The 25,114-nt window shown below is 41.7% G+C and overlaps 4 protein-coding genes across 8 annotated transcripts; 1 reads left to right on the forward strand and 3 right to left on the reverse strand.

The window, feature by feature from the left end:
* Nucleotides 1–490: 490 nt before the first annotated feature.
* On the reverse strand, nt 491–21,534 carry scp2a (sterol carrier protein 2a). Of its 3 annotated transcripts, XM_058396000.1 has the most exons (16): nt 10,363–10,517; nt 9,409–9,463; nt 9,256–9,327; nt 9,051–9,182; nt 8,797–8,861; nt 7,474–7,600; nt 7,333–7,396; nt 7,061–7,147; nt 6,824–6,974; nt 5,980–6,127; nt 5,742–5,849; nt 3,249–3,402; nt 2,802–2,898; nt 2,565–2,694; nt 1,773–1,852; nt 491–1,058 (listed from the first exon to the last, which is right to left on the reverse strand). In XM_058396000.1, exons 1-16 carry the CDS (start codon nt 10,411–10,413, stop codon nt 963–965), a joined length of 1,617 nt encoding a protein of 538 aa, XP_058251983.1. In that variant the 5' UTR covers nt 10,414–10,517; the 3' UTR covers nt 491–962. The 3 variants fall into 3 exon arrangements, with proteins under 3 accessions (XP_058251983.1, XP_058251984.1, XP_058251985.1); XM_058396001.1 differs by lacking the exons at nt 8,797–8,861; nt 9,051–9,182; nt 9,256–9,327; nt 9,409–9,463; nt 10,363–10,517 and adding an exon at nt 21,394–21,534; XM_058396002.1 differs by lacking the exons at nt 491–1,058; nt 1,773–1,852; nt 2,565–2,694; nt 2,802–2,898 and having other exon boundaries at nt 3,264–3,402; nt 5,705–5,849; nt 10,363–10,519.
* czib (CXXC motif containing zinc binding protein) lies at nt 11,198–13,361 on the reverse strand. Its single transcript, XM_058396011.1, has 8 exons — nt 13,112–13,361; nt 12,942–13,025; nt 12,545–12,601; nt 12,376–12,457; nt 11,965–11,996; nt 11,728–11,805; nt 11,575–11,640; nt 11,198–11,488 (listed from the first exon to the last, which is right to left on the reverse strand). Exons 1-8 carry the CDS (start codon nt 13,115–13,117, stop codon nt 11,411–11,413), a joined length of 483 nt encoding a protein of 160 aa, XP_058251994.1. The 5' UTR covers nt 13,118–13,361; the 3' UTR covers nt 11,198–11,410.
* uck2b (uridine-cytidine kinase 2b) lies at nt 13,514–16,908 on the reverse strand. Of its 2 annotated transcripts, none has more exons than XM_058396006.1 (7): nt 16,670–16,908; nt 15,548–15,707; nt 15,363–15,459; nt 15,030–15,172; nt 14,842–14,939; nt 14,708–14,756; nt 13,514–14,568 (listed from the first exon to the last, which is right to left on the reverse strand). In XM_058396006.1, the coding sequence occupies exons 1-7, from the start codon at nt 16,772–16,774 to the stop codon at nt 14,435–14,437; spliced, it is 786 nt and encodes a 261-aa protein (XP_058251989.1). In that variant the 5' UTR covers nt 16,775–16,908; the 3' UTR covers nt 13,514–14,434. The 2 variants fall into 2 exon arrangements, with proteins under 2 accessions (XP_058251989.1, XP_058251990.1); XM_058396007.1 differs by having other exon boundaries at nt 16,729–16,884.
* aldh9a1b (aldehyde dehydrogenase 9 family, member A1b) lies at nt 17,782–25,075 on the forward strand. Of its 2 annotated transcripts, none has more exons than XM_058396003.1 (12): nt 17,782–17,942; nt 18,128–18,304; nt 18,618–18,763; nt 18,900–19,029; nt 19,680–19,814; nt 19,927–20,123; nt 20,390–20,530; nt 21,417–21,605; nt 22,050–22,137; nt 22,247–22,388; nt 23,533–23,645; nt 24,066–25,075. In XM_058396003.1, exons 2-12 carry the CDS (start codon nt 18,130–18,132, stop codon nt 24,158–24,160), a joined length of 1,551 nt encoding a protein of 516 aa, XP_058251986.1. In that variant the 5' UTR covers nt 17,782–17,942; nt 18,128–18,129; the 3' UTR covers nt 24,161–25,075. The 2 variants fall into 2 exon arrangements, with proteins under 2 accessions (XP_058251986.1, XP_058251987.1); XM_058396004.1 differs by having other exon boundaries at nt 17,788–18,017.
* The last annotated feature ends 39 nt before the right edge of the window (nt 25,076–25,114 follow it).

Here is a 25,114-nt window from a genome sequence, read left to right on the forward strand (position 1 = left end):
GATTTAAAAGGGATGGGGATTAAGTAGAAATTACAGCATCTTTTGCTGTACAGACGGGTCTTTAATTAGTATAATTAAGGTTCTTTAACAGAAAAAGCCCAACATTTCAGAAAAGCTATAAATGACCAAAAAATTCAATTCAAAACCTCTAGCTAAAGTTTAATATTTGGTAGTTCTTAACTCTTGCTATCAAAACAATTTAATATTCGTTACTCTTTAACGTAATAAACAAACAAAATAAAAGCCCAGAGAATTCCTCTGGCTGAAGCTATCCATCAAGTTCGATCGATCGTTTCATCTCTTAGATGAATTATGCTTACACTATTTGTTACAGTCATAGTTTTATATATACATACATATATATATATATATATATATATATATATATATATATATATATATATATATATTTTATGTTTACGAAATCAAAGTAAACACTTGGACACCGCCCATCTCGAGATCTTGGGCATGCAACTGAGACAACTGAGCATTTGATTTGTGGCCTTTTAATGTTCCCTTGGTGCGAAAAAGGACAACTTTGTTTTGAGAAATCTTTATTTAAAATTAGCATTTCGTGATCTGCCTATACAATTAGCGGAATGGGCAGCTAATATTTCACCCGGGTCATCGTTCAGCACTAGGAAAAGGTTTTTTATTAGGTTCCACTTGCTCAGCTTGAGATTAAACGTCATGATTGTTTCACGTATTAGAGGCACATTATGTGTTGTAGTGGAGGTCCAGGACGTAATAAACCAGTGAAGAAATGTGAGACCTTCGCCCAAGACTTTTGAGTGAAACATACTATAAAGTAGAATACTAATTGTTAAAGATGAAATTGTTAAAGATCTATTTCAGATTTGCAAGAGGTAGTGATGTTCATTTTTAGTGTCAATATTTATACACGTTTTGCACGCCTAAAATCACGGCCACGGGTTCCGTCTCGGAGGTTCAGTCCGAAATCTTCACAGTTTGGCTTTGCCCGGAGTCAGCTGGAGGCTCTGCAGCTTCATCGCCATCCCCATATTCCCAGTAATCTTTAGCTTGCCTTGGAAAAAGGCCTTTGGGGAGAATGAGAACGGAGTTGGAGGTCAGCTCACAGCATGTCGTTGTGTTCATCTCGTACGATTCAAAGAGCGCCATGCAAAGCGTGGGACGAAGTAAAACGCACACAACTTCTCCCCTTTTCACTGAAGACAGGCATACTCAATCAAACCAGGCACGTTTACTTCTTCCTGAGCCACTTATTAAATATTTAGGAAATGTCTAAATCTTCAAGAGAGCCAAGTAATCCATTACAGTCTGAACTTTGTGTATTAAACTGATTCTCTTGACTTGAATCTGCGCTGCTGCGACCTGATTGGCTGATCGGATGTACATTCTGAATAAACTGAGTATGCCTGTCATTTTTGTAATCGATATTCTATTATTTCACGTTAGAGTTTCGCTACGTGATGAGTATTATGTCACGTGACGCAGAAAAACATCAGACGCAGGTAGGAGGCGGGGCTAAAGGCATTATATTAGACGGTGGCTCAGTGTGTGATGCTTCAGTCATGTGGCATGTTATCAGCTTCTGTTATGATTACATTAGCCTCGTCGCTGCGAAACAAGGGGGAAACATTGTGTGCGTTTTATCGTCATATTGTTTTCTGACAAACTTTGCATACTTTTTTTGTAGTAACTGCTTAATTGAATATTCATAGAGAAAAGAAATTTACATATTTGTTATTATGAAAATGATGCAGCGTTTGAGAGATCGAGGACAAACTCACAGTTTGTGGATTCAGTTTCCCAGTCATCAAGTCGATGAGGTCGGCGTCAGCCATCATGATCAAACAGTCCGATTTCTTTCCTGTGGGGGGAAAAATCAAATAAATAAATAAATAAATAAATAACGCAAGGTGTAAGAGTGGGTGAGATTACCTATAAATGAAAAAAATAAAAAATAATTACTTTGTACCAAAGATGAGAAAACATAACTTCAAAATAATAATAATAATAATAATAATAATAATAATAATAATAATAATAATAATAATAATACATTTTATTTAAAGGTACCTTTAAAGCACCCAAGGTCACCTTACAACAGTTAAAAAAATTAACATAATTTTAAATAATATAAAACAAAGCCGCGAATATCACAAAAATGTCTTTAGGCAGAATTTGATCAGAATACAGATCTTTTTTTTTTATGTAAGAATCACTATAACAAAGGCAGAGAAATAAATCAGACAAGATCCTCTGCAACTTTTCTTCCCTTAACAGCTGGGCTTGGTTTGAAAAAATTCATGTAGAGTTGGAGAACATACAAATGTGTTATTTACATATGTAAAACAGCCAATTAAGGCGTAATCGGTTTGGCTTATTGGAGTATCGGCACCGCTCTGTGGTTATGTGTGTGTGGAGAGAATCCCAGTCGAATGTGAGGGAACAAAACTAAACACTGGTGTCAATGAAGATCTTGAAATGAGCCAAAACACACACACACATCTTGTTTACATCTCGTACCATCTGCTCCCGGCAGCATGCAGTTACAAAATAAATAAATAAAGCTGAGAGACCTGCGTCATTGGTCACCGAGCCTTTCCCGTTCTTCACGTCCACCACCCACAGAGCTTCTTTTCCGTCCGGTCCGTCCTTCACTTTAAAAGCAAAAACGCCACCGATTTTTTTTACATACGTTTCTCCTTCCTGTATGGAAATGAAAGCCACACACACACACACACACACACATACACAAAGTAAGCTATTAAAACGTAAAACACTACAACGTGCACAAGGCCGTGTCTCGTTCCTACCTCCTGCAGCCTCTTCTCGATTTCTTTAAACACTGCATGAGACTTGAAGCCCTCCAGCCCGCTGACCGCACCAGTGGGAACTGCAGCGATATGAGACCTATAAATAAAAATAACACACTCCAGAGTGTAAACTGGGAGGTTCGGGATAAAGTCCAAGGTCCTGGAGGTGCACTGGGACTGTAATAAATGCTGAGAGATTATTAATTGATGAGCGTAAATGTCAGAGTCTATTTTCCTAATAATAATAAAAACGAATTACTCAAGTAATTATGTGAATTCTCACAGCAACTGGCTGAACCGTAATGTCTTCAGGGCTCTCACAGAATGAATGAATGAATGAATGAATGAATGAATAAATAAATAAATAAATATTCTGTTTAAGACGTTTTTTCTGACCATAGTTCTGTTACCTTCTAAAATAAAGATCTTGAGTGTGAGATCTCTCACCTTGCTTCCTGAGGGAATCCCATCCTGTACAGTGTGACCACTACGGCGCCGCCGAGGCCGATGTTGTGCTGCAGAGCGACCTTCGCACCCGGGACTTGCCTTTTCCCCGCCTCGCCTCTTAACTGCCAGCACAGCTCTGCACACTGGGCCAGACCTGAGTAATCAAACACAGCACATGGTTTAAGCCTCAACAACCTGCTTCAATAGCTAGAGTCAGACCTGAATAATCAAATATAGCCCATGATGAGGATTCAACAACCTGAGACAGACCTGTTTCAATAACTAGAGTCAGACCTGAGTAATCAAACACAGCACAGGATGAGGCTTCAACAATATGAGACCTGAGCAATCGAGCACAGCATATGATGAGGGGTCAAGTACGCAAGACAAACCTGACTTATCACTGCTAAAGTCACCATGAACTGACACGCAGCCTGCCGGAGTTCATTCACCCGTGTTCAAACAGCGCGGAGGGCAAAAGCAGGTCAAAGAGTCAAAGTGCTAAAGTCACTTAAATGGAAGAGATCGCCTGAGCCAGACCAAAGTACTCGTGTACACAGAACCGTACAAGTACATTCAAACAGATGTGAATTCACGGCACAAATCGAATTAAGCGGACGTTAATCAAATACACAGCGGAGTAGTCCGTTACATTAGGGCACGTTTAGATTAAAAAGCATCGTCTAGCTATATAACTGGCAAAAGGTTCAGTAATGAAGGAGTTCAACTGGTTTAAAGAGGACTGTGTATAGGAATAAAAGCGTGTCTTTTGGAGGAAAACTGATTGAACGTGTTCCTGACTATATATACATGTATGCTGTGACCTGGGTTGCCAGATCTGCATGAAAAGTGATTCAAAAATGTCTTCTTTTGAATAAAAAACAGCAAAAAAAAAAAAAAAACTATTTAAAAGTAAAATGAAACAATCCAAAACAATCTAACTATTAATCGAAAGATCAGTGTGAAGATGGGAAAACTTGGCATGACATTGGAGAGAGTATTTTATTTATATATATATATATATATATATATATATATATATATATATATATATATATACATACATACATACATACATACATACATACATACATACAGGGGTTGGACAATGAAACTGAAACACTGGCCAATTTAGTGTTGGAGGTTTCATGGCTAAATTTGACCAGCCTGGTGGCCAATCTTCATTGATTGCACATTCCACCAGTAAGAGCAGAGTGTGAAGGTTTAATTAGCAGAGTAATAGCACAGTTTTGCTTAAAATATTGCAATGCACACAACATTATGGGAGACATATCAGAGTTCAAAAGAGGACAAATTGTTGGTGCACGTCTCGCTGGCGCATCTGTGACTAAGACAGCAAGTCTTTGTGATGTATCAAGAGCCACGGTATCCAGGGTAATGTCAGCATACCACCAAGAAGGTGGTAACCAACCACCAACCACATCCAACAGGAGTAACTGTGGACGCAAGAGGAAGCTGTCTGAAAGGGATGTCCGGGTGCTAACCCGGATTGTATCCAAAAAACATAAAACCACAGCTGCCCAACTCACTGCAGAATTAAATGTGCACCTCAACTCTCCTGTTTCCACCAAAACTGTCCGTCGGGAGCTCCACAGGGTCAATGTACATGGCCGGGCTGCTATAGCCAAACCTTTGGTCACTCGTGCCAATGCCAAACGTCAGTTTCAATGGTGCCAGCAGCAAAAATCTTGGGCTGTGGACAATGTGAAACATGTATTGTTCTCTGATGAGTCCACCTTCACTGTCTTTCCCACATCCGGGAGAGTTACGGTGTGGAGAAGCCCCAAAGAAGTGTACCACCCAGACTGTTGCATGCCCACAGTGAAGCATGGGGGTGGATCAGTGATGGTTTGGGCTGCAATATCATGGCATTCCCTAGGCCCAATACTTGTGCTAGATGGGGACGTCACTGCCAAGGACTACTGAACCATTCTGGAGGACCATGGGCACCCAATGGTTCAAACATTGTATCCTGAAGGTGGTGCCATGTATCAGGATGATAATGCACCAATACACACAGCAAGACTGGTGACAGAGTGGTTTGATGAACATGAAAGTGAAGTTGAACATCTCCCATGGCCTGCACAATCACCAGATCTAAATATTATTGAGCCACTTTGGGGTGTTTTGGAGGAGGAGGATCTGTCATCCCCAAGACGAACTGATGCTGTATTGGCCGCAAAAGGAGGCCCTACACCATACTAATGAATTATTGTGGTCTAAAACCAGGCATTTCAGTTTCATTGTCCAACCCCTGTGTGTATATATATATATATATATATATATATATATATATATATATATATATATATATGTATATATATAAATAAAAAAGGATTAAAGGTGAAGGATTATGTGGTCAGGATTGTTCCAGGTGTAGTTTAGCCTGCAGCAGGTGTTGCGCTTGAGCCGATTAACACACTTAACACCCTTACGTCACTTAATTCCGTCAGTCAGTGTTTCCTGTCACACCTGTAGCTCCGAGCGGGTGTCCCTTGGATATGAGCCCTCCACTCGGGTTGACCACCCACTTGCCCCCGTACGTGTTGTCTCCTCTGTCTATCAACTCTCCGGCTTTACCTGCGAGTGGACGAGAAAGAGACATGTGCATCAACAGAAGTCAGTTAAACAAAGCACGGATAGATAAATTCACACAAACGTGATGGTGTTATGAGTTTTGGATCGTTCTGAAAACGCAGAAATAAATGACCTTCAGGACAAAGCCCGAGCGCTTCGTAGGTGATGAGCTCATTAGCCGAGAAACAGTCGTGCAGCTCGATGACGTCGACGGCCGCTGGGTTCAGGCCCGCCGACTTGAAGCACTTCTTGGCAGCGAGGCGCGTCATGTCGTATCCGACCTGAAGAGAAAAAAAATATATTAAAACTTTTTTTTAAAAATATAACTTATATAAAAATATAAAAAATATATAAATTATAAAATATACAAAAATATGAAAAAATTCTAATAATTTAATGAAATGTAAGAGGAAGTATGTGATCTCTTAACTTACAAATAAATAAATAAATAAATAAACTAACTAACTGATGGCATCAGAATCAGAAAAACATCTATTGGTATTCAAGCACTGCTCCTAGTATTAAAAATTCACTAAAAAATATTTTGAATTATTCAATCGATTTAAACCACTTAAAGAATGAGTGACAGCTTCCTCTATGCATTTTACTAAAAAATAAAATATTTTGAATTATTCAACCGATTTAAACCACTTAAGGATTGAGTGACGGCTTCCTCTGTGCGCCTGCTCCCTCGTTTCCGTCACATGCAAATGCCACGCCCTGCTTCGTTGTTCTACACGTCTAATTTGCGTGACGCGATTCCTGACTTGTAAAAAGTTGCGATAGTGAGCGATAAAGAGATACAAGCGCCCTGGGAGCAGAGGAACGGAGGAATCTTTTACAAGTTCAATGATGATGTAGGGAAATCTCTTTAGGCTGTATGTAAATGAGATATGTAAATGAGGCTTGGTTGTTAGGCTCGCTGAGAGAGATGATTTTCACCGCCGGTCAGTTTATCTCCCTCGTCCTTCACCCACCATCTTGATGCAGCTGTTCTCCTGGAATGTGGTAGAAAGATCAGTGACCATCTCCTGAGCGATGATCTCCACAGCTTTGGCTTCCAGGCCGTGCTTCCTCACAAAGTCCTCGCTGGCCAGCACGGCTGCTCCGGCTCCATCGGACGTAGGGCTTAACACACACACACACACATCAAGATGTTCTTAGACAAAACGGATTTAGCCCTAAGCTGCATGAGCTCTCTGTGAGCTACTTACCAGCACTGGAGAAGTGTGAGGAACTCAAAAACCTTGCGTGATTTAATCACCTGCTCCAGACTGTACTCGTCCTGGAACTGAGAATATCTGAGGAGAACAAAGAACGATGACGTGGCGCTGTTGGACGTCTTACTGACCAGTCAAGCCTTTAACCTTCGAAGGCAAGCTCCAATAATGGATGCTTCACATCACAGTGACGCTTCATTCTGATTAGTTTACCTTCTAAAATGTTCTTGTTCCTATAGTAACGAACATGGATACGGGTAACTCACGGGTTGTTGGTCGAGTGCTTGTGATTCTTCCAGGCGATTTTGGCGAAGTGTTCTGGCTTGGTTCCTACAAAACACACCGTGGCACCGGTCAGCAGCGTTCAAAGGAAGTCTCGACGGAAACTCAAAGGAACCTGATCTTACCGTACTTCTCCATGTGTTCTCTCCCGGCGTTGCCGAACATCTGAGGCGCGGCTGGAGCTGCAGCCAAGCCGTAGCGGTTGATCATCACCTCCATGTGTTTGTCCATAGGGTTAATTCTATCCATGTACTGTTAAAAACACACGTGTGCACATACACACACGCACAGCGTTAGAGATCACTTTATTAATTTGTTCACTCTAGATTTGTTTGGACATAAACAGCAGCGTATTTTCTTCACTCATCATATAAAAATAAACAATAACGTACGCTAGCCAAAAGTTTTGGGACACCGCTCCAGATCATTGAATTCAGGTGTTGTTTCTCAGGGGTTGGACTCGGCTTCTTAGTTCCAGTGAAAGGAACTCTTAATGCTTCAGCTTCATACCAAGACATTATGGATAATTTCATGCTCTTTGTGGGAACAGTTTGGGGATGACCCCTTCCTGTTCCAACATGACTGCACACCAGTGACCAAAGCAAGCTCCATAAAGACATGGATGAGAGTTTGGTGTGGAGGAACTTGACTGGCCTTGTCCTGACCTCAACCCCACAGAACACCTGTGGGATGAATTAGAGAGGAGACTGTGAGCCAGACCAAAAGTTTTTGGGACATCTGCCTTTACATGCACTTTGCAGCTATAACAGCTTCAACTCTTCTGGGAAGGCTTTCCACAAGGTTTAGGAGTGTGTTTATGGGAATTTTTGACCATTTCTCTAGAAGTGCATTTGTAAGGTCAGGAACTGATGTTGGACGAGAAGGTCTGGCTCACAGTCTCCACTCTAATTCATCCCAATGGTGTTCTATCAGGTTGAGGTCAGGAGGTGAAGTTCCTCCACACCAAACTCACTCATCCATGTCTTTATGGACCTTGCTTTGTGTACTGGTGTGCAGTCATTTTGGAACAGGAAGGGGTCATCCCCAAACTGTTCCCACAAAGAGCATGAAATTGTCCAAAAATGTCTTGGTATGAAGCTGAAGCATTAAGAGTTCCTTTCACTGGAACTAAGGGGCCGAGTCCAACCCCTCAAAAACAACACCAGAACGGAATGATTTGGAGGGGTGTCCCAAAACTTTTGGCAATATACTGTAAACGCAAACCTCATAAACAAATGTTCTGTAACACTTTTTCTGATTAAAATCAACAATCAACCCCCCTCAGAATAACTTTTTCCCCCTATCTGATCACCAAAGTCCCCAATCTAGGTTTCTCTCAGACAGACACGATCAGCTCTTGGTCCACTTAGAAGTCCGCACCTCTCACTTCTCCTTGTTTCTTTAACCCTTTGTCTATGAATGTGAAACTTGGGATTGTGTTCTTTCACCTTAGACGACAAGGAGCCTCTTTCCATCTTCTCGAAACCAAGAGCAAGCACACAATCAGCCAAACCTGTAAAAGACACGCAGGTGGATTATTCTGAACCCACATGGTCCGTCAACTGTATAGAATATTGATCAAGACGCTGTGTCCACAACTATTAAAATTCCCGTAAGAAACCATGAACTGGACATATAACTAGGACACACGGCATGGACTTGACATCTAGTGTGTGTTTACACTGAGATGCGATTCTCGTACCTCCCTGGACGAGTTGTCGGGCCATGAAGAGCGCCGTGGAACCCGTGGAACAGTTGTTATTGACGTTGATTATAGGGATACCCGAGAGACCCAGGCTGTGGTATATAGCGCGCTGTCCGCACGTGGAGTCACCTTCAGGAAACAAAAACCCGATCCATAATCTGAATATTCAAATAAACCGCGGTAAAGAAATGAAAGAGCGTACCGTAAACGTAACCCACGCAGGCCTGCTCAATAGCGGAATACGGTACTCCTGCGTCAGCCAGTGCTTTCTCTCCTAAAACAGACAGAAGACGTCGATTTGTATCGCAGGTTAACACATCCAATGTAAAAAAAATATATATATATAATTAAATACCTGCTTCTTTGGCCATTTCCGGATAATCTCCATCTCTCGCACCGGGCTTATCAAACTACACAAAATAAGACAGGAAGAAGAAATATTACAGTACAAGGACATGAGATCATAGAAATTACAAGTGCTGTCATTCTGAAGGCTTCTAGAAATCTGAAGCGTCGTTATTTATTCATTTTATTTAGGTTTCGTGTGTGCTCTTTTGATTTCGCTCAATCCTCACAGGTGTACTTGATCCAGGATCTCTGGTTTATCGCACAGAATCATGCTTAGGAGATGGATTGAAAAGTGTATACTGCATCTGGAGTGTGTTAAAGTGTGTGTGTGTGTGTGTGCGCGTGTGTGCGTGTGCAGATGACTGATTTGAGATCAGTCTGCATTCCTGGTTTCAAGTCTGTCAAATAAAATGCATTCACTGTTCTGACATACACTGAGGGATTTTTCTGATGATACCTGGCAACCCTGCCCAGGATAATGAAGGTAAAGGTACGATAATTAACCTGGAAACAGTGATGTACTAATAAACTCTGAACTTTCACCTACTATTGTGTAAGAGCAAGACCTTAAACTTTGTACTCTTAGATTAAACTTTGTGCAAATCAAATATAACATCTTTAAAGATTCCGGCAACGTTTTAGACGTGAACAAGAAATTAAAAATATATATTACGATGTTTTATTTATAACAGTCCAGACTTCTTCTTTTTTTTTAACTCAAACTGCTTGACAGCTCACTGACAGCTTTCTAAAACTTGCTAGAAAATGTAATAACGTATTTATACATCTATTACGTGTCATTTATAACGTTTATAAGCCAGCTAAGGTGCGAACTCCCAAACAAGCTAGCAAGCTAGCAAGTAGCGCACTCGTAAAGTAAACGGACGCTCGTCGGCTTAATTTACAGCTTATTTTATAATAAATAATTCAGCACGGTGACTATTTGTATTTTTTTTTTTACCTTCGTCATCCCAACGCCAACAACAAACACTCTGTTCTTCGCAGGAGCCATTTTTATCAAGTGCACTTGTCTGGAGTCCTGCTAAAAGGTGACAGCAACAAACCGACTCCACAACCACAGGGATGGGAGTCGAATCTAAAGAATCGACTCCGTGTATGAGGACTTTAGAAAGCGGGAGTCGATTCTGAATATGTAGAGTGGATTCTGGACTTTGAATGAATCGGTTGAAGCTCCATATCTGAAGAATCGACTCCGTTTACCCTGACTTTAGAAAGCGGGAGTCGATTCTTGACATTGAATGAATGGGTTGAAGTTCTAGATCTGAAGAATCGACTCAATGTCCGAAAACTTTAGAAAGCGGGAATGCATTCTGAATATGTGGAGTCGATTCTTGACATTGAATGAATGGTTTTAAGATTCCAGATCTGGAGAATCGACTCCATGTATGCGCACTTTAGGAAGCGGGAGTCGATTCCGAATATAAGGAGTCGATTCTACACATTGAATGAATGGGTTGAAGTTGACGAACATCAAAATTGTGGCAGGATTTCAGTGTAAAATAAACAAAGTAGAGAAACATTTTTACCTCCATGTACCAAGCTAACTTTATCCTGAATCACATTAAACGTGTTTGTATTGAATGATTCTGGTGCTAATGTTCTATTTTCGTTATTTCTGTATGAAGCTGCTCTGACGTTACGCTGTTCCTGCTAGCACAGATCAGATGAAGAAAACTACAACATAAGCAGTTTATTGAAGTTTGGGCAAAAGCTGCAAACGCAATTTAAGTGGTGATTTGACATGTTAATGTTTCCAAAAAGATTACCAAAAAGCAAATCTTTTAAAACTTTATTTTTAGTACAGCTCTGCATCTCCAAGACCCCGGTCATCTTTTATGTAGTGAACGTTCTTCCCAAACATGTCCGTTTACAATTCAACAACAATAATGAAAGCATTTCTGTTGGATTTTGACGTATGTTCGTTGTAATTGTCTCATTTTCCTGATTAAATCTCCAGCCACGATGTTTGTGCTCCATCTCCAGCGCTCTCAACACTTGATAAACTGATGTGTGACCTCGTAGATGCCCACCGACTCGCCCGCTTTCTCATCATAGTCCGTCCAGTCCTAAAACACGAGAAGAGATTGTTTTATATATACACACACTTCTGCTGTATGTTAATGATGAGTGTGAATTGCAAACTCGGACTTACTTTCTCCTGAAGGTTAATTTCAGGGAACTGAGAGGTCGTCTCTGCGCCCTTAGCCACAAATCCAGCCTGAGAAGTGAAAAAAACAACAACCCAGCATTAAGGTTCGTCTTGGTGTGAACCACATCGAGGGGGAAAAAGTAACGGAATTCTCACCTGAGGTTGGAAGTCAACCGGCTCGAGGCCTCGACACTCGAACTGCACCATCGTCTTGAACCTCTCGCTGTCCTCCAGCTTAATGAAAACTCACGTTAGAAGCCACCGGGATATCAGATCTTCACTTATTATTCATTAACTACTAATGATCAGTTTAAACAACTGTTTTCTACATAAAATACATGATTCAGGAGTCAGTGGAATCAGGAAAACAGCTAGAACAGAACTTGAACTTACATTATATGGCGTGATGGTGTCCTTCAGGATATCTGTAGGAGAAATCGTTTATTAACCTGTACATCACCAACCTTTTTTTTCTTTTCAGCACTGATTGGTCATTTTGGGGTAAATGTAGTTTCACTGAATAGTCATTTCTAGCTCGTATGTATCCAAATTCTTAGAATAAAAAACAACTGTTTACCATAAAATGTTACACGATGTTTTCCCTTAATGCGGAGACGTGGCCCCGCCCACTTATTATAAAACAAGGTTTAGAGGCGTGGCCTGAAGTCATTCTATAAAATAATGCAGTAAACTGATTGATGGATTTTAGTTTGTATGCTATGTTTAGTGTTTACGTGGATGTTTTTACGCAATTTTGCACAAGTTCTTTTGACAAGATAAAGTCGTGTGTGTGTGTGTGTTTACCTATTGAATTTTCCCGGGAGCACAGTTTACACTTCTGCACCATACTCGCGCTGCCTCGTCCTCCTTTCAGCGGCATGCTGTCCTGAGGAAATCTTTACATCAGTAATTAATAAACACACATACAACGTTTATAAACAATCTATTAACAATTTAACACCAGGATAATTACCAGCGCTGTGATATACTGCCATTTGTCTGAGATTTCTCCACAATTCCCACATTTCATCTGGAAAATAAATAAATAAATAAATAAAACAGCAGCTTGTAAAGCGCTGCCAAGAAGGCTGCATCCCAAATAGATTCATACTCCCTAGATATGTGCACAAGATAGTGTGTAAGTGAATTGCGTTCCACAGACTACGTAATGCACTTCTTATCCAATAGGAACGCGCCCACGTGTGCACTACAGCTGAATGGCTAGCTACCTAGCTAAGCAACATGCCTTACTAAAAAAAAGCCTAAAAAACAACAACTCTCTGTATTAAAAAAAAATATGCAAAAACTAAATATTTAACCAAAACTTGTATTTAGCTCTAAAGCTAATATTTTGTCCTCGCTTACGTTACCTTTAAATACCAACGGAAGTCGTCTCCGTCGGGTCTGACGTTTGTCACGTTCTCCAACGTCGCTTTAAACTGCAACCCGAATTTCTAAAAGAAACAAGCATCAGTTTTGTAATAACATGTAAGTCGTTTAAAAGAAGGGGGAAACAAGCCCAAAACACGCAGAGACCTACCCCCATGTTGTCGTTTAGAGCGTTTGCGTAAACGCTGTTCAAGCTAGGCTAGGTCTTGCCTTACGTAAAAAACGTTGGCGTTAACTTCTGAACGTTTGAGCACCTACGCAACGCAATCCACGCAAACAGTGTCTCATATTAGTAGTGCTGCGTAGAGCACTTGCGAACATTGCGTATTCACGTATGTCCGTGTTTGCGCGCCCTCTATCGGCCATTACAGGAACATCACGCACCACTGGCGCAATACTAATAGCTCCAAACTGTCTATGAAAGTGCACTAAGTAGGGGTTAAAGCGTTTTAGCCTCTTCGCACTATGTAGTGCGCTGAAATGTCTCGTAACAAGCCGTTTAGGATGCGGCCATTGATAACGGCGCTGGGAAAAAAAATACGTACAACAAACATTTGCTTGTCAAATTAGGTTTATTGTTTTCTTTTTAGGTCATTACACTTCTCACAGAAATGATTCGGCGAAATCTCAGTCTTAATCATACTCTAATATCAAAAAGTAAAAACAAATTGTCCAACCTTTCTAGTGGTCTATTAGTTCAAGTACTGGAGGATGCATAAAAGATGCAGAACATTTCAACTCCCTGACATCACTGATTATTAAAGCACGTGTCAAATACCTAAGGAGGAAAATATATAGATATATATAGTCATCAACATAAGATTCCATTTTATTCGCAGCCTTAAAGTCTTTGCTAGGAGCCGAAGCCGTGTTTTTAGACACGCTCCATCCCGTAACACTCTGATACAGGAAGTCTTTAGCCAAAAAAAAAAAAGAGAGGCTCTGTATAAATCCGAGTCGATTCGGTGGAGCAGATACCGATGCTAGGGTCAGAAAAGTTAATCGCACACTCACACGCCTTATAAAGGGTGGGGATGTAAACACTTTTGGCATTTAGGATTAAACCCCAGTCACTCTTCCTGAGTTCTGACTTCAAGTTTCTTAAAGGCATCTCACACGCTCTCTCTCTCTCTCTCTCTCTCTCTCTCTCTCACATACACACAAACACACACAAACACACACACGGCTCATCAACCATAGCGTTCCATCACCTTTTTTTCTCAGTCTGAGCCAGGACACAAACACTTTATTTGTAAACAGACAAGATGAACGACGATGACGATGATGAAGAACAGACATCGCTCCCAACCTCAAGCAGAGAGACAAATAAAAAGGCAAAATGCAAACGAAATCAGAAAAGACATGAAACTCAATAACAGCCGGTTCAAGCGGCTCCGCCCCCTTCCAGGACGGCGAATGTCGTTCCATAAGTCCCGCCCCTTTCCGTCCTGCGCAGGAGGAGGAGGAGGCGTGGTCAGTGCGGTCTGCTGGACTCGGACGAGTGCCTCTGTCGGGGGGTTACGTGACCATTCAGGTGGCCGTTCTGCCGCTTAGTGACGCCGCCGTTGAGGATGTCCTGAATGTGCTGCACTATCAGGTTTATCGCAACTGCAAAAACCAACGCAGCATTTCACACATGAACGAGACATCTGAAGACATTCCCAGCTTCTTTTTTCTTTCCTTTCCTGCTGCTCCATCCAATTCACAAATAAATAAACAACATACTTTCACCTCAAAACAGACTCACCCAGATTGTCAGCTCCGCGCGGGATGATGACATCTGCATACTTCTTCGTCTGGGGAAGGAAGAGAGAAAAAAACAAAAGGTAAAAAGCGAGAGTGAAGACGTGAGGGGACACGGAAGAGAAATCCGACACTCACCGGAAGGCAGAATTCCTCAAAAGCCGGCTTTACGAAAGTGATGTACTGGGTCAGGACCTGCTCCAGCTCGCGTCCTCTTTCACTGATGTCTCGCAGAACTAACACACACACACACTTTGTGATCGTCCACATTTTCTACCAAGGTGTAGTGTGTTTCTTTTTCTTTCAGAAGAGTCCTAAAGGTGTACCTCTGCGGGAGAGTCGTGTGTCTGGATCCGTGTCCACGAACAGCTTCATCTGGAACAGGTCTCGGATCTCCTGCGAGTAGAACATGAGAATGCCCTCGAACAGAACCACGTCGGCTGGATACAGCGTCACAAACTCGTCCTTCCTGAGGCAAGCCGGAAACAGAGGCGTGTTAGGAACCACGAGAGAGGGAACATGATAGAATAGGAGAGAGATTGAGAATGTGAGCAAGAGAAAGGGAATAGAGAGAGATAGAGAGTGAGAGAGAGAGATAGGGGGAGAGAACATGACAGAATAGGAGGGAGAGAGAGAGAGAGAGAGAGAGACAGCTCTACCTGGAATGCGTGACAAAGTCGTACACCGGGATCTCAACCGTTTTCCCCTGCATGATGTCATGAAGCGTCTTCAAGATCAACTCGTTGTCAAAAGCATCTAAACAAAATGAAAATAAAGAAATAAGCACGTTGCGTCAAACCCAACGCGCTCCAACAGAAACGTCCGATAAACTCAAACTGATTACCCGGATGATCGAAGTTGAACTGTCCCTTGCCCGCCTTGGCTTTCTGTTCAGGAGTCAGCACTTTGTAGAAACTGTCCTGGCTCAGGATGACCACCTGACGCTGCCGATGATCGATCTTATTCTGCCCTAGCATCTCCATGATCTTAGCACATACTGAAGACTGAGAGAGACAGAGACAGACAGACAGAGAGAGAGAGACAGAGAGAGAAATACAGATTCTTATTTACTTGGTAAATGACTGAATTTGGAAATAATTTTCGAACATATCCGGATTCTTGAAAACATAGTGATATTATGTGGTTATTATAAACCTAATAACACAAGTTTGTGTAATATATAAGGAAAACGGGGGAGTTTGGGCGACTTTCAATAACTACACCACCGCCATCATGACATCGTCGTGTGAAGACGCTGTCGTCATTTTCCACCCGCAGGAGCAGGGCGCGCGATTAACTCAACGTCGCGCTTTATTTACGTCATCATGTAAACAATAGTAGTGTCGGAATCTGCCGCGCTTCTCGTCGCCTGCTGGCTTTCAGCTTCTTTAAAAAAAAAAAAGTCTCACTAGGAACATATTGAAAACACGTGTGTTTAAAAAAAAAATTCTAGTCACTACTTTTGATGCAACTATAATAATAATAAACCTGGTTAAGTCGGTCGGTTGGTTGTAAACTGTAATCAACATTTTACACATTAACAGTGATTAACAGAGAATATTACTTCTTATAATAATAATAATAATAATAATAATAATAATAATAATAATATCGGTGCTTGGCCACGTGTTGGGAAATGAGATCATGCCACGAATAGAAGCAGGCGCACACCGATGACGCATGCGGACAAAGAAAACCCACGCGCTGCCTCCATCCAGTTAACTGGAAATTCCGATAATTACCAGAAATGTTTGTTAGTTTTTTCTTAATCCAATATAACGTATACATACTTAATAAGCTATAATGATAGGCGTGTGTATATGGAAGCACGGCACTAATATAATGAATAAACTTCAAATGAAAGCCACGCGGCCGGAGCGCGAGACCATTGGCATCATAGAATATTTAGGCAGAGAGGGGAAGATTTTTATTTATTTTTTTATTTACAAAAGGTGAAAATGCGAACCTTTCCGCTGGCTGTGCCTCCAGAAACACCGATAAGAAACGGCTGCCGAAAGGCATTACCGTTTTCCTCCTGGTCGTGAAGTCTGGTTTCACTGTCTCCAGCCATGCTGCAGTACTGCTGTCCGAGTGTAGGTCCGGTCCCAAACCGTGTCCAGCTCCCTGAATACGTGCACTGTGACTGTGTGTGTTGTTAAAGAGCCGTCTTCAACACCCCACGCAGTCTACTCATTCATCCAATAGGGAGCCATTTGAGATTAAAGCCAAAAGCCCCCCCCACACACACACACACATACCTTCCCCTCCCTTTTCACGCGCCATCCTCAAACTCCCCTTTAGTGCACTACTTAGGGTATAAACTGCTTCTGTGTCACTTCCTACCTAGTGCAGAAAAAAGGGGGCCGCGTATAGGGATGTTTAAAATAAAATACAATTAATCTAATTTCTTCTTCTTTTTTAGCCTCTCTTAATGTGTGACTCAGCTCCACTGGGGTTTTGTTGCGCGTGACGCAGCGATTTAGCACGCGCAATAAACAACAGCAACAAACAAACAGCAACGAATATCTTATTTCGTTTTACTGTGCTCTATGTAGTTTAACAAGCGTTTATTATTAATAAATGAATAAAATATCGAATTTTTATATATATATATATATATATATATATATATATATATATATATATATATATATATATATATAAAATTAATAGACGGGGCGGGGATTATATATATATGTATATATATATATATATATATATATATATATATATATATATATATATATATAATCCCCTTATGTCCGCTAATGTCTTTAATTAGTTTATTTATTTTAAAACATTTTAAACATTAAACAAAATGTAATCAGTTATCAAAATTAAAAAAAAAAGTGATTTATTAGTTAAATTTAAATTTTGAATATATTAATTATTAACAAATAAAATCTTGGATACGTAAATTACGTCGTTATATTTAAAAAGAAAAAAAAACTAAAAATGATTTTTAAAAATTACTTTTATTAGTATATGAAGAGAGAGAGAGAGAGAGAGAGAGAGAGAATATCGCTGACTGATGTCTGTAATAACCAATAGAAATCACTGTCTGTGAAGCCCCGCCCCCTTCCCTAGACTAATATGGCGGCAGCTACTAAAGCTTCAATATTCATTCCTTCACACTAGTGACAGTGGTAGTGTTGGTTTCGGACTCAACCCGAATGATTGACCTGCAAATTAAAGTATAACCGCTAAAGGAAAAGAGACTGTGTGTCACACAGGGTGCAGTGAGTAGTTCGTCTGGATCATGTTGTTTAAGTCACGTTTATAGAGAGCTTATTAAACGTCGCTGCAGTGCATTGGTATTAATTACTGAGTAACTTTCGCTTCATTTGTTGCTTCACTAGTGGTCATTTTGTCAGAAAGTCAGGAGTGTGTGTATGAAATGTTCTGTGGTTTGCTTGTCCTGTAGTAATGCGCGTGCTCAGCACCGTGCTGTCCCCGCGGACTCGTGTCTCTCTCTTCACCCGGACCCGAGCCGCTTCATCTGGGACCATGCAGATAACAGAGCCGCTAAACTTCTGGGGCGGAAATCGAGTCAGAATCGAGGGTGAGACCGGATCAGAGCCGGTCTACGAGCCTGCGACAGGTGACTCATTCTGTTTCCCCCCGTAATGACTAATCCCGTGTCCGTGACACAGTTAGAAGTGTTTTATCGTGATGTTAAACTTTGCCCAGCAGTCACGTGCTCATGTTTCCTAACTCGCTCTCACAAGCATTCTAAGGGTCCCCAAAGAGCCAGTGACGTCATACAGCAAGTCCATATTTATGTAGTCATCATGATCATTTGCATATGGTTATGTATGATCAGTGAAGGTTATTAGTGATTGGTCAATACGAATAATTTAAACTATACACACTAGTGTTGAATGGAGTCTGTGTGTGTGTGTGTGTGTGTGTAGGATGTGTGTTGTGTCAGCTGCAGCCTTGCCGGACGGAGCAGGTAGACCAGGCCGTGAGCAGCGCCCACTCCGCTTTCACACGCTGGAGTAAGATGGCCGGAATGGAGCGAGCCGGGATCATGCTGGAGGCAGCGCGACTCATCCAGGTACACCGAGGTCAAAGGTCAACTAGGTAACAGTCAGAGGGGTCACACTTGATTAGGTGCAGAGCAAGGATTTAAGGTCGTGTGATGAGCAAAAGTAAAAGGAGTTTAACTAACCAGCTCTGATTTTTGCGGGCAGAAAAGAAGAGAAGAGATCGCTGAGGTGGAGGTGACCAACAACGGCAAGTCCATCACCGAAGCACGGCTGGACGTTGACTCAGCCCGGCTGTGTATCGAATATTTCGCCGGTCTCGCCACGACTATGTCGGGTCTGTTAGAGTGTCAGAATTTCCTGTTAGACTTCAGTGTAAAATAGATATTATGGAAATTGGTGCGCAGACCTCAACAGTTCATTTTGGGCCTGGTTTAAAGTTCGTCTCTGAAACTACACTAAATTGCCAAAAGTTTTGGGACACCCCTCCAAATCATTGAACTCAGGTGTTGTTTTTCAGGGGTCAAACTCGCTCATCCATGTGTTTATGGACCTTGCTTTTGTGCACTGGTGTGCAGTCATGATGGAACAGGAAGGGGTCATCCCCAAACTGTTCCCACAATGTTGGGAGCATGAAATTGTCCAAAATGTCTTGGTATGAAGCTGAAGCATTAAGAGTTCCTTTCACTGGAACTAAGCGGTCAAAAAACACCACCACCTGAATTCAATGATTTAGGGGTGTCCCAAAACTTTTGGCAATGTAGTGTAGATTTTTCCAAGTGTGACGGCTGGTAAATAAATCCCTGAGAATAATGAAATAAAGAAATCTCAGCCTGTGACAGTTTTATTATCAGCCCAACCCCTGAAAAACAACACCTGAATTCACCAAAATTGTCCCGAAACTTTTGGCAATATAGTGTATATCTGAGATAGGCTTCATAGTTTGTTGAGAGAAGTTAATGTATGAAAACCTGATGCATGCTTTAGGGCAGCATGTGCAGCTCGCAGGAGGAGCTTTTGCTTACACGCGCCGGGAGGCGTTGGGAGTGTGTGTGGGAATCGGAGCCTGGAATTACCCGTTCCAGATCGCGGCATGGAAGTCTGCTCCGGCTCTCGCATGTGGTATGATTCCCCTGCAGAAACCAGAACATACAAAATCTAAAAATGTATTAATATCATAAAAATCCATTTTTAAAGTGGTCTAAGAATCACTTACATACCCTTGCGTTTGCAGGGAACTCGATGGTGTTCAAGCCGTCTCCGGTGACCCCGGTGAGTGCGGTGCTGCTGGCAGAGATCTACAAACAGGCTGGAGTTCCTGAGGGTTTGTTTAATGTGGTGCAGGGAGCTCAGGAAACAGGCACTCTGCTGTGCCGACACCCCACCGTGGCCAAGGTCTCCTTCACCGGGAGCGTGCAAACCGGCAAGAAGGTACGGAAACGCAACTCCATTTTCTTGCTCTAGATCTGTATTCATTAGTTTTAAATACAGTGCTGAGGAAAATGGCACCTAACTCAAAAGCACTAGCACTGGCGAAAAAAAATCTGGTTGACTCTGCCAGGAAGTTACGTCTCGTTGGACCTTTAGGCAAGATGATAAACTGAACGGGACCGTAAACATGGTCAGATATGACAGATTGTAATAAACCAGTAAGATATGAGTTCACGAGGCTGAATAGTGTCTTTTTGTTGTAACAGATAATGGAAATGGCGTCCAAAGGCGTGAAGCCGGTGACTCTGGAGCTCGGTGGCAAATCTCCACTGATCATCTTCGAGGATTGTAACCTGGAGAACGCGATCAGGGGAGCGCTAATGGCCAATTTCCTTTCTCAGGGCCAGGTACTGCCTTTAAAATGGACATTTATGAAATATGAATCTGTGATTGGGTCAGATGTCTTAACCGATCAAATAAGACATGCAGATTAGTACAGGATGAGGTACTACAGAAGAAGCTAATGTTAGTTGTTGATGGCATGGTAATGATGTACACTTATATTACCAAAAGATTTAGGACACTTCTCCAAATCATTGAATTCAGGGTTTGGGCTCGTCTCCTTAGTTCCATTGAATGGAACTCTTAATGCTTCAGCATTCCAAGATATTTTGGACAATTTTGGACACTTTGCAGCTCTAACAGCTTCAACTCTTCTGGGAAGGCTTTCCACAAGGTTTAGGAGTGTGTTTATGGGAATTTTTGACCGTTCCTCTAGAAAGACCTCTTTGTGAGGTCAGGCACTGATGTTGGACGAGAAGGTCTGGCTCACAGTCTCCACTCTAATTCATCCCAAAGGTGTTCTATGGGGTTGAGGTCAGGACTCTGTGTAGTTCCTCCACACCAAACTCACTCATCCATGTCTTTATGGACCTTGCTTTGGTCACTGGTGTGCAGTCATGTTGGAACAGGAAGGGGTCATCCCCAAACTGTTCCCACAAAGAGCATGAAATTGTCCAAAATGTCTTGGTATGAAGCTGAAGCATTAAGAGTTCCTTTCACTGGAACTAAGCGGTCAAAAAACAACACCACCTGAATTCAATGATTTAGGGGTGTCCCAAAACTTTTGGCAATGTAGTGTAGATTTTTCCAAGTGTGACGGCTGGTAAATAAATCCCTGAGAATAATGAAATAAAGAAATCTCAGCCTGTGACAGTTTTATTATCAGCATTTAACTAGCCACATATCATATAGATGCACTTTCACCCACCACTGTGTTTCCACTACACACAGGTGTGCAGTAACGGGACGCGAGTGTTCGTGCACAGGTCTATCCTCGCCCGGTTTCTGGAGGAGGTGGTGAGGAGAACCAAAGCCATCCGGATCGGAGATCCCTTGCTGGAGGACACGCGTATGGGGGCGCTGGTCAGCCGGGAGCACCTACACAAAGTGCTGGGATACGTGGAACAAGCCAAGAGGGAGGTACAGCGTACAGGTTCAGTGTCTGAGGCACATTCAACAAACTTCTTACTGTTAGGGTCACACTTAAAGCTTCAAAATCACTCTCACTGCTTCTAGACGTTGAAAGTCACTCATAAAGACTGTTAAAGATCACAGTAAAGTTTTCTACAGTGAATAATAACTGATTTTGTGACGTTGCAAAACATAAAAAGGTAAATTTTCAATATCAAGAAATCCATGCTCTGTTTTCACTGCATTTTCTGATTTTGCATACTTTATTCTGATTGGCTCTTACATTTTATGATGCGATAATATTCGCTCATTATATGTTCTGCATCAGTTTCTAGCTTGTTTTTAAATATAACAAAACAATTCTCTAATTAATAATTGAATTAGTTTTCTAAGTTTTAGTCTGATTTTAAAATAACTCGTCTATTGTTATTTTTGTAACGTTTTCCTTGTCAGGGAGCTCGAGTGCTGTGTGGAGGAGAGCCGTTCACACCAGCTGACCCTAAACTGAAAGACGGATATTACATGACTCCCTGTGTGCTTGGTGAGCAGCGTTCACCATTTACAACCTCAAACCGATTCGAGATTAGATTAGATCGCAGAAACAGTTTAGTTTAAGTTTTAACTCCGTGTCCTGGATCGTTTGTTGATAGACAACTGCACAGACGACATGACGTGTGTCAGAGAGGAAATCTTCGGGCCCGTGATGTCGGTGTTGACCTTCGACTCAGAGGACGAAGTTCTTCACAGGGCTAACGACACCACCATGGGTCTGGCTGCTGGAGTTTTCACTAAGTAATCAAGGCTTTTTACTTTTACTATATACTCAGAAAGCCGAGCTTTCTAAACAAGAGGCACAACTGAGTAATATATTTAACTTGTTTTGGGACACCCCTTCAAATCATTGAGTTCAGGGGTTGGACTCGGCCTCTTAGTTCCAGTGAAAGGAACTCTTAATGCTTCAGCTTCATACCAAGGCATTTTTGGAGAATTTCATGCTCTTTGTGGGAACAGTTTGGGGATGACCCCTTCCTGTTCCAACATGACTGCACACCAGTACACAAAGCAAGGTCCATAAAGACATGGATGTGCGAGTTTGGTGTGGAGGAACTTCACAGAGTCCTGACCTCAACCTGATAGAACACCCTGGGGATGAATTAGAGTGGAGACTGTGAGCCAGACCTTCTCGTCCAACATCAGTTCCTGACCTTACAAATGCACTTCTAGAGAAATGGTCAAAAATTCCCATAAACACACTCCTAAACCTTGTGGAAAGCCTTGAAGCTGTTATAACTGCAAAGGTCGGGACAACTCCATATTACATTCATGTGCATGTAAAGGCAGATGTTCCAGTTTTGGTCTGGCTCACAGTCTCCACTCTAATTCATCCCAAAGGGGTTCTGTTGGGTTGAGGTCAGGACTCTGTGCAGGCCAGTCAAGTTCCTCCACACCAAACTCACTCATCCATGTCTTTATGGACCTTGCTTTGTGCACTGGTATGCAGTCATGTTGGAACAGGAAGGGGTCATCCCCAAACTGTTCCCACAAAGAGCATGAAATTGTCCAAAATGTCTTGGTATGAAGCTGAAGCATTAAGAGTTCCTTTCACTGGAAATAGGGGGCCGAGCCCAACCCCTGAAAAACAACACCTGAATTCAATAATTTGAAGTTGATCTGAACTTTTGGAACTTTTTGTACCAGTGCCAATGAATCATAAGCAGATGATCTTGAGCTTACCACAAGAGGGCGACACTGATCTAAACTTTACATGTCCTTTATCCACACGAATACATCATCACCTCAGCGGCTGCATCAAAAGATGAATCATAATAACGCTCCAAAAATCCTGTAACAGAAAATAGATTATTTATTAAAAGTACATGTTTTTCATTTAAATAAAATTTCACGTGTGTGTGCGGTACCTCTTTCCTTCCATCAGAGACATTCAGAGAGCACACAGAGTGATCGAGAACCTGCAGGCCGGCTCCTGCTTCATCAACAACTACAACCTCACGCCTGTGGAGGTGCCGTTCGGAGGCTATAAAACCTCAGGTAATGGTGAAGAAAAATCAGGTGTACTCGGACGCGAGTGACCTGGTAATTTATTAAACATTGATCCCTAAAGAGTACAGAGTCCACAAATGGACGGCAATAAAAACTTCTGAATGTGGGAACAGTTTAAGGAGGAAAAAAAAAATTTCCACACCCGAGGCCTGAAATTGTGTTGTATAAAATATAACATGAAAATCTGGTGACGTTTCTGTCTAAAAAGCCTGTTCTATAGGAATTTTGAAGGCACTTTCAAACCACACCTATGTGCTTTCAAATTTGTGGAAGAGTTTGTACAAGAACCGGATGTGGGTGTGATGCTCAGGTGTTTTGGTCAGACAAACGCCCTTATATCCATCTCTGTGGTTACATGACATCCAATAAAAATTCACTGATTAGTATCTTAATATCGTGTTTTTGCAGGTATAGGAAGAGAAAACGGCCAGGTGACCATCGAGTACTACTCTCAGCTCAAGACTGTGGTGGTTGAAATGGGAGACGTGGACAGTCTCTTTTGAACAAACGGAGAACATACATGAGATACCTTCTGCGACTCGGTCTAACACGCGACAGTCTGCTTCGTAAAGATAAGTCGCTTGGTAATGAACTGTCGTATAAGGAACGGTCTTAAAATCAGGTGATAGCTACTTCTATGATCTCTAGGCTTTGTTTCACTCACAGCAGATGTTTGCCGTGTGTAATGGAGACATAAATGCACTCAATTTAGACACTGGAAAGGTAACGTTACGTCCTGGTGTTATTATGGATCTGCTCACAGGATCGTCCAGCACGAAGACTTATACTGTTCAGATATCTGTAAATGGACATTAAAAATGTTTTAATGATAAATAATTTATTAATTATTTTATTTTGAATATGTGCTGCTACAGATTCTACAAAGTGCCTTACTACAATAAGGGAAAAAATCCTGGCGTAATTTATTATACAGCCCAGTATTCATGTATTTAATTATTTGCTTATTAATTATTAATACCTTATGGTATTGTGACTCTACTAGTATAGTGTAACTGTACCAGTGTATTGTCTTAGTACACTGATCAGGCATAACACTGTGAGCAGTGCCAGGTGAAGTGAATAACGCTGATCTCCTCATCATGGCACCTGTTAGTGGGTGGGATATATCAGGCAGCAAAGGCTGGCCCGTGTGATCCGATCCAACAGACGAGCTACTGTTGCTCAAATTGCTGAAGACGTTAATGCTGGTTCTGATAGAAAGGTGTCGGAATACACAGTGCAGGACGGGTCAGAGCTGTTTTGGCAGCACCAACACAATATTAGGCAGGTGGTCATAATGTTATGCCTGATCGGTGTATTTTCCCTATGTATGATGACATTTGAACAAATAAACAACGCCGTTTCCTTCGGCAGGTTCAGTCATTCTTATTATAATGATTTAAATTATGGCGAAACAGATCGATCGAGTTTTATTAAAACACTAATTGGTGTATTTT

The sequence above is a fragment of the Hemibagrus wyckioides genome, linkage group LG07 (genome assembly GCF_019097595.1).
Source record: "Hemibagrus wyckioides isolate EC202008001 linkage group LG07, SWU_Hwy_1.0, whole genome shotgun sequence".
Taxonomy (NCBI): Eukaryota; Metazoa; Chordata; class Actinopteri; order Siluriformes; family Bagridae; genus Hemibagrus; species Hemibagrus wyckioides.

What these genes read in the sequence shown, in the direction of transcription:
- scp2a (XM_058396000.1), bottom strand. Translation starts at nt 10,413, where the DNA reads ATGGCTCCTGCGAAGAACAGAGTGTTTGTTGTTGGCGTTGGGATGACG. An exon ending in TTGGCGTTGGGATGACGAAG is followed by an intron (nt 9,464 to 10,362) that starts GTAAAAAAAAAA and finishes TATTTTGTGTAG; the next exon opens with TTTGATAAGCCCGGTGCGAG. An exon ending in GCTCGGGCTTTGTCCTGAAG is followed by an intron (nt 5,850 to 5,979) that starts GTCATTTATTTC and finishes GTCCACTCGCAG; the next exon opens with GTAAAGCCGGAGAGTTGATA.
- czib (XM_058396011.1), bottom strand. An exon ending in CTCCCGGGAAAATTCAATAG is followed by an intron (nt 11,997 to 12,375) that starts GTAAACACACAC and finishes TTTCTCCTACAG; the next exon opens with ATATCCTGAAGGACACCATC. An exon ending in AAATTAACCTTCAGGAGAAA is followed by an intron (nt 11,489 to 11,574) that starts GTAAGTCCGAGT and finishes CTCGTGTTTTAG; the next exon opens with GACTGGACGGACTATGATGA.
- uck2b (XM_058396006.1), bottom strand. Translation starts at nt 16,774, where the DNA reads ATGGCTGGAGACAGTGAAACCAGACTTCACGACCAGGAGGAAAACGGT. An exon ending in GTTCAACTTCGATCATCCGG is followed by an intron (nt 15,460 to 15,547) that starts GTAATCAGTTTG and finishes CATTTTGTTTAG; the next exon opens with ATGCTTTTGACAACGAGTTG. An exon ending in TTGAGGAATTCTGCCTTCCG is followed by an intron (nt 14,757 to 14,841) that starts GTGAGTGTCGGA and finishes TTCCTTCCCCAG; the next exon opens with ACGAAGAAGTATGCAGATGT.
- aldh9a1b (XM_058396003.1), top strand. Translation starts at nt 18,130, where the DNA reads ATGCGCGTGCTCAGCACCGTGCTGTCCCCGCGGACTCGTGTCTCTCTC. An exon ending in TGCTCCGGCTCTCGCATGTG is followed by an intron (nt 19,815 to 19,926) that starts GTATGATTCCCC and finishes TTGCGTTTGCAG; the next exon opens with GGAACTCGATGGTGTTCAAG. An exon ending in CGGAGGCTATAAAACCTCAG is followed by an intron (nt 23,646 to 24,065) that starts GTAATGGTGAAG and finishes GTGTTTTTGCAG; the next exon opens with GTATAGGAAGAGAAAACGGC.